Here is an 11219-nt window from a genome sequence, read left to right as displayed (position 1 = left end):
TTTTGAGACGGAGTCTCACTCTGCAGCCCTGGCTAGAGTGCAGTGGCACCATCTCGGCTCACTGCAAGCTCCGCCTCCCGGGTTCACGCCATTCTCCTGTCTCAGCCTCCTGAGTAGCTGGGACTACAGGCGCATGCCATCACGCCCGGCCAATTTTTTGTATTTTTAGTAGAGACGGGGTGTCACCGTGTTAGCCAGGATGGTCTCCATCTCCTGACCTCATGATCCGCCCGCCTCAGCCTCCCAAAGTGCTGGGATTACAAGCGTGAGCCACTGCGCCCGGCCTCAAAAACAGACATTTTAAGCTTTCATTATCGTTTTATAAGTATGTCTAGCATTAAAGTGTCTTAACTCCTGGGCTCAAGGGATCCTCATGCCTCAGCTTCTAGAGTAGCTGGGACTACAGGTATGCGCCACCTTGCCAGACTTATGTTTTATTTTGTTGTGGAGACGGGGTCTTGCCATCTTACCCAGGCTGGTCTCTAATTCCTGGGTTAAGCAGTCCACCTGCATTGGCCTCCCAAACTGCTGAGATTACAGGTGTGAGTCATGGCACCCAGCCAATGTTTAGTTCTTAAAGACAGCAAAAATATACCCAAAGACTATTGACTTCCCCTTTTCTTGATTTGCCAATTCAGTAACACATTAGAACTGTAGAAACAAAAGAGTCACAGAAACGGCTTCTATCTTCAAAATTGCCAACTTGACAAACACTAGCTGGGCATGGTGGCTCCCAGCACTTAGGAGGCCGAGTGAGCAGATCACTTGAGGCCAGTTCAAGACCAGCCTGGGCAACATGGCAAAACCCTGTGTCTACAAAAAATACAAAAATTAACTGGGCGTGGTGGTGTGCACCTATAGTCCCAGCTACTTGGGAGACTGAGGTGGGAGAATCGTTTAAGCCCAGGAGGCGGAGGCTGCAGTGAGCCATAATCACCCCACTGTACTCCAGCCTGAGCAACAGAGCCAGACCCTACCTCAAAAAAAGGAAAAGAAAAAAATACATTCTTTCTTGGCTAGTCATTACCACAGAGAGAGGAAAAAGTAAGTGGGCTTGCTGGGGAAGAAAGAAAAATTGTCAATATGTAGTTTTGTCTAAGGAGATTGGTTATTTCTGGTCCTTCTGAAGGTAAATGGACTAAAGGACTGCATTGAAAATCTTCCAGATCGGCCGGGCGCGGTGGCTCAAGCCTGTAATCCCAGCACTTTGGGAGGCCGAGACGGGCGGATCACGAGGTCAGGAGATCGAGACCATCCTGGCTAACATGGTGAAACCCCGTCTCTACTAAAAAATACAAAAAACTAGCCGGGCGAGGTGGCGGGCGCCTGTAGTCCCAGCTACTCGGGAGGCTGAGGCAGGAGAATGGCGTGAACCCGGGAGGCGGAGCTTGCAGTGAGCTGAGATCCGGCCACTGCACTCCAGCCCGGGCGACAGAGCAAGACTCCGTCTCAAAAATAAATAAATAAATAAATAAATAAATAAAAAGAAAGAAAATCTTCCAGATCATGTATTTATTAGGTAGAAACTGATTATATCTACAATTTAATAGTAACAAACTTTTTAAGTTTTATATAAAGATTACATGTGATAATTTTATGCGATAAGACTGTTTCTTTTTCCTTCCAATTAGAGTGTGAGAGTGTGTGTGTATACATAGACTAATTTAATCTTCCTAATAATCCTATCAAGTAGCTACGATTTTTCCCATTTTACAGATCAGGAAACTGAGATGAATATACATATAGTTTAATTGCCTAAACTGACCTAATAGATTCAAACAAAGGAGTCTTATTTCAGAGTCTGTCTGTAAGGACTCCACAATATTGCCTCTCCTATTTGAGGAGGATTTCAGAATTTCCCATTCCTGGTAAACCCTACTATCTCACTTAATTCTAATTCACCAATCCTAATCCTCATTTCACTACACTAAGGATTTCAGAAATGTTAAAGTAGCTTTCAAAGCATTTTAAATTTTCACTGCTTCCCTTAAAAGGCGGCCACACCAGGTGCCGTGGCTCACGCCTGTAATCCTAGCACTATGGGAGGCCAAGGCGGGTGGATTGCCTGAGCTCAGGAGTTCGAGACCAGCCGGGGCAACACGGTGAAACAGGAGAATTTTTGTGGCAGAATTGCCAGAACCCGGGAAGTGGAGGTTGCAGTAAGCTGAGATCACGCCACTGCACTCCAGACTGGGTGACAGAGCGAGACCTCATCTCAAAAAAAAAAAAAGGCGGCCACAGTCGTCTTAAAGCTATTAAATCAGGCCAGGCACAGTGGCTCACACCTGTAATCCCAGCACTTTGGGAGGCTGAGGCAGGCGGATAACTTAAGGTCAGGAGTCCGGGCGGGGTGGCGCGTACCTATAATCCCAGCTACTCCGAGGTTGAGACAAGAGAATCGCTTGAACCCGGGAGGCGGAAATTGCAGTAAACCGAGATCACACCACTGCACTCCAGCCTGGGTGACAGAGCGAGACTCTGCCTCAAAAAAAAATAAAATAGCGTTGACTGGTTTAGCTAATTCAGGTACAGCACATATTTGTTGAGTTCTTTTGTAGGGCTATGGAAAGAAATGGGAGCCTTTTCATTAACACAACACTGATTTTACATTCTACTTTTCAAAAATACAGTTGTACATAGCATGGTTTAAGGTGGGGTCCCAGACACCTAGAATGAATAAGTTTAAAATATCCAAGAAGTGCTGGGGGCGGTAGCTCACGCGTGTAATCCAAGCACTTTGGGAGGCCGAAGCAGGCGGATCACCTGAAGTCAGGAGCAGACCAGCCTGGCCAACATGGAGAAACCCCGTCTCTACTAAAAATACAAAAAAAATTACCCTGGCATGGTGGCGCATGCCTGTAATCCCAGGTACCCAGGAGGCTGAGGCAGGAGAATCGCTTGAACCCGGGATGGAGAGGTTGCAGTGAGCAGAGATCCCACCTTTGCACCCCAGCCTGGGCAATAGGAGCGAGACTCTGTCTCAAACACAAAACAGGTCAGGCACAGTGGCTCACGCCTATAATCCCAGCACTTTGGGAGGCCGAGGCAGGCGGATTACCTGAGGTCAGGAGTTCAAGACCAGCCTGGCCAACATGGTGAAACCCCGTCACTACTAAAAATACAAAAATTAGGCCGAACGTGGTGGCTCAAGCCTGTAATCCCAGCACTTTGGGAGGCCGAGGCAGGCGGATTACCTGAGGTCAGGAGTTCAAGACCAGCCTGGCCAACATGGTGAAACCCCGTCACTACTAAAAATACAAAAATTAGGCCGAACGTGGTGGCTCAAGCCTGTAATCCCAGCACTTTGGGAGGCCGAGACGGGCGGATCACGAGGTCAGGAGATTGAGACCATCCTGGTTAACATGGTGAAACCCCGTCTCTACTAAAAAATACAAAAAACTAGCCGGGCGAGGTGGAGGACGCCTGTAGTCCCAGCTACTCGGGAGGCTGAGGCAGGAGAATGGCGTGAACCCGGGAGGCGGAGCTTGCAGTGAGCTGAGATCCGGCCACTGCACTCCAGCCTGGGTGACACAGCGAGACTCCGTCTCAAAAAAAAAAAAAAAAAAAAATACAAAAATTAGCTGGGCATGGTGGCAAACACCTGTAATCCCAGCTACTCAGGCGGCTGAGGCGGGACAATTACTTGAGCCCAAGAGATGGAGACTGCAGTGAACTGAGATCATGCCACTGCACTCCAGCCTGGCTGACAGAGCGACTCTCTCAAAACAAAAAAAAAAAGAATATCCAAGAAGTGCCCAAAATAGCAAGCAAAGGAATTGTATACGTGCCTATGTTTTTTTTCTGGAAAGGAGAATCTGCAGCTTTATAATTTCAACATCAGCCTAAACCGTCGTGAACCTAAAACAATCAAAAGGGCCAGAATCTGTTTAAAGAATTTATTCAAGGGCAGTGTGAGGGTAGACCAACCAAAAAACCAACTCCAAAGAATGGAGGTCAGCCTTCAGAAGCAGGGAAGTTAAGATTTCATTTACTTAGGCAGACAGAGAAGTTTTTAGCTGGATTACGTTATCTATACAAGGTTGGAGCATAATTACAGAATTTGGTTACAAGCAGTGTTTTTTTGTTGTTTGTTTTTTGTTTTTTTTTTTTTTTGAGGTGGGGTACAGCTAACATTGTTTTACAGAGAGTTTAACACTCATGAGTTGCTGTCATATGGTGACATCGTTTGAGTCTCTCTAGTCATTGAACAGAAAAAGAAAAATCGAATTAAATTTATAATCTGAAGTTATATGTGACCCATCACATCTGTCAAGTTTTAAAATGGGTTTTGTTTTGTTTTTTTGGTAGGGGGAGCGTCCAGCAGCTTTTAAATGTTAATTTTCACATCATGTGTTCCAAAAATAATTGGTTAGCCTAGGTCACTTCCACCCCCCAACGCTGTGAATACAGTCTCTGTAGCATTCGCTATTTAATGTCTTATCTTCCCGAGCTATTTGAGAAATCGCTAGGTCGCCTTAATACCGCAGTCGCCACTTTGCGGACTGGAGGGCGGAGTCTGCTTCGTTCTGAGGACTGCATGGCTCCGCGCAGAGAGCTCCTGCTAGGCCTGCGAGTCCTGTTCTGAATTCTTACCCTTATTTAGTCCTTGTCACCACCCCCGCCGTGGGAACGGCCTGACGGCCACTCGTCAAAGCAAGTGGCTGCCGGCAGCTCTTGACCCGGAATCGGATCCTAGTCCCACCCCTTCTGCTCCAGGCTTCCTTCTGCAACAGGCGTGGGTCACGCTCTCCCTCGCTCTCTTTCTGCCGCCATCTTGGTTCCGCGTTCTCTGAACAGTAAGTACTTTCTGTGCCGCTACTCTCTATCCGCAGCCATCCGCCTTTCTTTCGGGCTAAGCTGCCCCGGGGACTGAGAGTTAAGGAGAGTTGGAGGCTTTACGGGGCCACAGGGTTCCTACTCGCCCCTGGGCTTCCTGACAAAATGGGGTCTGCGGTTGGTGTCCTGGCAAAAGCAGAATAGAAGGGCTGCGGGCCGGGCCCGGAATCCGAGCCTGCAGAGATGGAAGCAGTTGCAGTGTTGAGGGCAGAAGAGAAGTGCGTCTTGTTTTGGGAACTGCTTTAAGGGATCCAGAAAAGGGTCAGGGGTCACAGCCTTAGAACCTCCAACACCGTTCTCATTGTGACAAGCAAGTGTTGAACTTACAGCACCGTCTTTCCCCTCCTGGGTCCCCAAAGTCGACAAACGTAGTCCAGGAGGCCCCAGCCTGGCCAGTGTGAGTATTAGGAGTGGAGAGGGTTCACGGTAGCGTCTGAAGTCGCCTGTGATCGGGAGCCAGCCCTGGATCCTCTCCCTCGGGTTGAGAATGCAACTGGGAATTGCTGGCCTTGATAGAGGCGTAAGGGTCACATATTTACCTCTTATTCCCAGGTGCTTTGGGGAAGGTTGTCCCCAAACACCCTCACGGTTTTTTTCTAACGGCCCTCCACGGAGTTTTTAAGAATACTTGTCTCTGGGTTGGGCAAGTGAATGTATCCCAATCATTCAGGCCTCCTTTATATTCCCTTCCTTCAGAAATGCCCGGCGAAGCCACAGAAACCGTCCCTGCTACAGAGCAGGAGTTGCCGCAGCCCCAGGCTGAGACAGGTAGGTTCCCCTACCCCCCTTGCCATTAATTAAAATTGACCCTAAGGCCATTTGGTGACAAAATGACCAAGAGGAAGTACACTGTGTAAGAGGATGGGGTTGCAGCTTTACCGAGGAGGATAGACCGTAAAATTACTATCCTGGAGTTACTACTTTAGGAATTTGGAGTAAAAGTAATGTTTTTAAGATTCGTGGACGTTAAAAGTTCCCTAGCTTGCTTTCTGTTATGCCTGTTGCCTCTAAAGAAGCTCTCCTGTGGAACCCCCACCTCACATAGGAAAACTGAGCAGGGAAGGGGCTCGGTGATTCTTACCTATTGGAACTAGGTGACACAGGCCAAGGAGCCCGGAGCATTTGTGAAGCTCCAGCCAGCAAGTTGCATCAAGGTTTTAGTTGACAGAGCTTGGCATTGTGCCTTTATCACATGTCTGGGTGAGATGTGTGCTGGTGGTAAGTGTGTCTTGCTGGGCCCCAGAGTCCTCCTAGGTCGTATAACTTGTTTATGGATTGGTGGTGCTGAGATATTTCTAGTGTGCTGGAATAGTTCCTGCATCATTGTGTGAAACCCAGGATTGAAATAAATCCTGCTTTTATCCTCAACGTTGAAAGTAGTGACTGTGAAGGCTAATTTTTAAATTCTGGTTAAAACATATCTCTAAAAAACTTAGGAGGAGGTAGTGAAAAGTTCTTAAAATGATAGCCTTTCTGAGTCAGTTGTGCAGCGCTAAATGAAGGGACTCTTCAGGCTGTAATCTTCATTCTCACCTTTTTATGATTTTTTTTTATTTCATTTGTTATTTAAGGGCAAGTCCTTTCCCCTTTTGGAGTTACAGTAGAGTTGCTTATGGTTGAAAGCATTAAGCTTCCCACCTGTTTGATTTTAGCAGCTGAAGGGATCAATACAGCTGCTAGGAAGAATGGGGAGTTCTGAGCTGGAGTATAAACAATATGAAATTCTTGAAGTACAAGGGGCTTAAGGAAGGGAAAAAATGAAGTACTCTTCTCTAAAGATTCTGTGATTTCGGTACAAAACGAGATTTTAGAGATTGTGTCATTGAACAACTTAATTTTACAAATATGAAGACTTGAAATTCAGATGAATTTAGAAAAATCTGATTCAAGCTTCAAAACTAATGCATTTACTTCTGAAACAGTCCTTAATGCTATTAAATGTATTCCTGAATAGTTTGAGTTGTATAGTAGGCTTATATTAAGGAAGTACCAATGATAAATACACAGGATTTTGTCTGTAATGACAATCTATTAGAATGAAGTAGGAAGCTCAAGGAATTGGTTATGGTGTCAAAGCAAGTATTTGGGGCCTTATTCCATTTGAGGTACAGTCAGAAGAAAATATATTCCATGTTTTTGTGATTCATTATGTTTGGTAGTGTTTTCCTGTAATCGTTAGACTTTGGCCTACCCACTCTACAGGAAAAACTGGTTGAGCCACCTTGTCTTTTCCATGGTAGCATGCCATAAGAACTTCAGAATTACTGGTTCAGTGAATTTTGAATTTGAATTTTGATACCACTGACTTTTTTTCCCCCCCGTGTAACATTGCCTGCTAAGCATTGAGCATTTGTTGATCCAATTCTGTGTTACCTCCTGAATGCCAGAAATACTGTCTTACTGTCATGCCAAATATTGGTGTATTTTGACATAATGAAATACTTAAATTCCAAGTTAAGGAGTGGGGATCAAGTGTATTCTCGCCACTCCAATTCACTTCTTTTTTTTTTTTTTTTTTTTTTTTTTTTTTTTTTTTTTTTTTGAGACGGAGTTTCTCCCCATTGCCTAGGCTGGAGTGCAGTGGTGCAATCTCGGCTCACTGCAACCTCCGCCTCCCGGGTTCAAACAATTCTCCTGCCTCCGCCTCCTGAGTAGCTGGTATTACAGGTGCGTGCCACGACGCTCAGCTAATTTTTGTATTTTTGTATTCAGATTTTTCCTAGTCTAGTGGAAGCCTGAAAGTATAAAAGCCTGTTTTTTCTTACTTCAGATTCCCCATCATCATCACTGCTCACTATCTTCTTTGTTCCAGTTTTTGGTATTTTTTCCGTTAGTTCATGATATTTGGGTGGACAGAGTAGCATAGCTAGCTGTTCTTTGTGGTAATTCTGTTGGCTGTGAGAAAGACTTGGGAACACAGTCCATTTTAAGAAGTAAGGGGAGAGCACAACTGGGAAAGGGTAGAAAACATGTTGTTCCCAACCTCCCAAGTGTCTGTGCTCCCCATTTAGAGATAGGCTACTCTTAGACTGTTCTCCTCACCCTAAAATAGTTGGTTTACTTTGATAGAACTTGGGGAAGTGTGAGAAATTAGGAGAGGAATGTCTTCTCACTTGACTGCTGAAAAATGTTTGGGGAAGGTTGTTGTTGCGTGTCACCTTTATCTAATCCTGCGTGGTCACTTAGACTGTCAGATTTTAAACTCGAGTGTGTCCTAGGAGGCATGTTGTACCAAGTTGGGCTGCATAACTCACCTTTTTTCTCCTCCCCCCCCTTTCTTTATCTCCTTTTGCCTTTCTCCAGCTGTGCTACCTATGTCTTCAGCCTTGAGTGTCACTGCTGCCTTAGGCCAGCCTGGACAAACCCTCCCCCCTCCTTGCTCTCCTGCCCCACAACAGTGCCCTCTGTCAACTGCTAACCAGGCTGCCCCATTCCCTTCCCCCTCTACTATTGCCTCGACCCCTTTTGAAGTTCCTTTTACCCAGTCATCCTCTGGAACAGCCCTACCTTTGGGAACTGCCCCTGAAGCCCCAACTTTCCTACCAAACCTAATAGGGCCTCCCATCTCCCCAGCTGCCTTAGCTCTGGCCTCTCCCATGATAGCTCCAACTCTGAAAGGGACGCCTTCCTCTTCAGCTCCCTTAGCTCTGGTTGCCCTGGCTCCCCACTCAGTTCAGAAGAGTTCTGCTTTTCCACCTAACCTTCCTTCTTCACCTCCTTCAGTGGCTGTAGCTGAGTCAGGGTCAGTGATATCACTGTCAGCTCCCATTGCTCCCTCAGAACCAAAGACTAATCTTATTAAAGTTCCCTCTGAGGTAGTCCCTAATCCAAAAGGCACCCCCAGTCCTCCATGTATAGTCAGTACCGTTCCTTACCACTGTGTGGCTCCCGTGGCCTCTGTTCAATCTGGAATGGCCTCCCTTCCTCAGACAACACCCACAACTACCCTAGCTATCACTTCGCTTCAAGTCAAAGATACCACCATTTCCTCAGCTCTAACTTCTCCGCAAAACCCAGGAAGCCTCAGCCTAAAGGGGCCTGTTAGTCCATCTGCTGCCTTACCTCTTTCAACTCAGTCTCTTCCTGTGGTGACCTCTTCTCAAAAGACTGTGGGTCCCAACACCCCCCCAGATTTTCCCATTTATCTGGGCTCTCATCTTGCACCTTTGTATCAAAGTTCTTTTGGTTCTGTCCAACCTTCAGGTCAAACAAGTCCCAGTGCTTTGACAGACCCTACAGTGAAGACCATTTCTATAGATCATTCTTCCACAGGGGACTCTTATCCTTCTCAGAGATCTGTAATTCCTCCCCTTCCTTCCAGAAATGAAGTAGTTCCTGCTACTGTGGCTGGCTTTCCAGTGGTGGCTCCATCTGTTGACAAAGGTCCCTCTACCATCACTAGCATAACCTACAGCCCTCCTGGCTCCTTAAATGTAGCTACCTCCTCTTCATTATCTCCTACGACCTCTCTCATTCTCAAAAGCTCTCCTAATGCCACTCATCATTATCCTTTAGTGGCCCAAATGCCTGTTTCTTCTGTTGGAACCACCCCACTTGTGGTGACTAACCCCTGTACAATTGATGCAGCAGCTACTACCTTTGAGGTAGCTACTTGTGTTTCTCCTCCAATTTCATCAGGTCCCATAAGTAATATAGAACCAACTTCCCCTGCTGCCTTGGTTATGGCACCTGTGGCTCCCAAAGAGCCTTCTACTCAAGTAGCAACCACTCTGAGGACACCAGTCTCTCCTCCTCTGCCAGACCCTGAAGACCTCAAAAATCTCCCCAGTTCAGTATTGGTTACATTTCCAACACAAAAAGACCTCCAAACTGTACCTGCCTCTCCTGACGGAGCTGCTTTCTCTCCAGCCCAAGCAGAACTCACCACCAAGAAAGACCCTACTGTGTTACCATTAGCCCAGACAGTTCGTAAAAATTCCCCTTCTTTCCAAAGTACATCCTCTTCTCCAGAGATATCTCTTTCTCCTGAAACCACCGTAGCAAAGAAAAGCCTTGGAGGCCCTCTCCCTATAGGTAAGCCAACCAGCACTGTGACCTCCCCGCTGGGTATTAACTCCTCCTCGGCCTCTGTAATCAAGACAGATTCTTATGCAGACCCAGACTCTGCTGGTCTGCTTCTCAAAAGTTCTCTCATTACCCCAACAGTGACTGCATTTCCTTTGCAAAGTGCTGACCCTGCTGGGGTGGCTCCCAAAACTGCCAAAGGTACCTCAACTTATACAGCTACAGCCAGCCCTTTTCTAGAAGGAACTGTCTCTTTAGCTCCTGAAAACCACCCAGTTAAGGAAGGTACTTCCACTCTTACTACTTTATCCTTGGTTCCTACAGCTTCAGATTGCCCTGTGGCTCCATCCCCCCAGAATACCTCTGCTCCTCTGGCTACCTTAGTGCTGGCCCCTGAAATCCCAAAGTCTGTGCCCTCACCCTCTCTTCCCGCAGGTGGGACTCCTCCAGGTACAAAAAAGGTTGATGGTATTTCTCATACTTCAGCACTGGCAGCTGTTGCTTCCTCTCTCAAAGAGTGCCCAACTGAGGACTCTGGTGCTTCTGCTACTGCATCTTCCAAAGGATCTCTGACTTACCTAGCTGACTCCCCATCTCCTTTAGGGGTTAGTGTGTCTCAGACTAAAAGACCTCCAACCAAGAAGGGTTCTGCTGGCCCTGATACTCCTGTTGGAAATCTCTCGTCCCCTGTTTCTCCAGTTGAAGCTTCATTTCTTCCAGAGAATAGTCTTTCTTTCCAAGACTCTAAAGACTCACCCACCACGAAGCATTCTCCCACTCCTCCATCCCCCAAAGGGGCCCCTGCTCCCTCAGCTGTGACTCCTCTGTCTCCCAAAAGAGTAACACTAACCCCCAAAGAGACCTCCACTCCTTCAGTTGTGAATCCGCCCTTCCCCAAAGAGGGTCCAGCTACCCCAGCACCCAAACAGGCTCCCGCTCCTCCCGCTCTATCCAGGACTTCTTCCTCCCTCAAAAAGGCCCCAGCTACCCCATCCCCCAAAGGGGCCCCCACACCCCTAGCTGCAACTCCTCCTTCCCGCAAAGGAGGCCCAGCTACCCCATCCCCTAAAGGAACCCCCAAACCCCCAGCTGCAACTCCTCCCTCCCCCAGAGGAGGCCAAGCTACCCCATCCCCCAAAGGGGCCCCCACTCCCCCAGCTGCAACTCCTCCCTCCCCAAAAGGAAGTCCAGCTGCTACCCCATCCCCCAAAGGGGCCCCCACACCCCCTGCTGCAACTCCTCCCTCCCCCAAAGGAGGTCCAGCAGCTACCCCATCCCCCAAAGGGGCCCCCACTCCCCCAGCTGCAAACCCTCCCTCCCCAAAAGGAGGCCCAGCTACCCCATCCCCCAAAGGGGCC

The 11219-nt window shown here is 47.6% G+C and overlaps 1 protein-coding gene across 3 annotated transcripts in view; it reads left to right on the top strand.

The window, feature by feature from the left end:
• The first annotated feature begins 3748 nt into the window (after positions 1–3748).
• Positions 3749–11219, top strand: part of NACA (nascent polypeptide-associated complex alpha subunit) — a 13947-nt gene continuing 6476 nt past the window's right edge. The window contains exons 1-3 of one of the 3 annotated variants that reach the window (XM_011988508.1): positions 3749–4083; positions 4117–4796; positions 5533–5604. In XM_011988508.1, coding sequence (XP_011843898.1) covers positions 5535–5604 — 70 coding nt within the window. In that variant the 5' untranslated portion in view covers positions 3749–4083; positions 4117–4796; positions 5533–5534. Of the gene's footprint in view, positions 4084–4116; positions 4801–5139; positions 5234–5532; positions 5605–11219 lie in introns of those variants that run through there. The other 2 variants (XM_011988509.1, XM_011988507.1) reach the window with 2 other exon arrangements.

Source organism: Mandrillus leucophaeus, unplaced genomic scaffold (assembly GCF_000951045.1).
Source record: "Mandrillus leucophaeus isolate KB7577 unplaced genomic scaffold, Mleu.le_1.0 Scaffold332, whole genome shotgun sequence".
Taxonomy (NCBI): domain Eukaryota; kingdom Metazoa; phylum Chordata; class Mammalia; order Primates; family Cercopithecidae; genus Mandrillus; species Mandrillus leucophaeus.
This window is presented reverse-complemented; position numbering and strand designations above follow the sequence as displayed.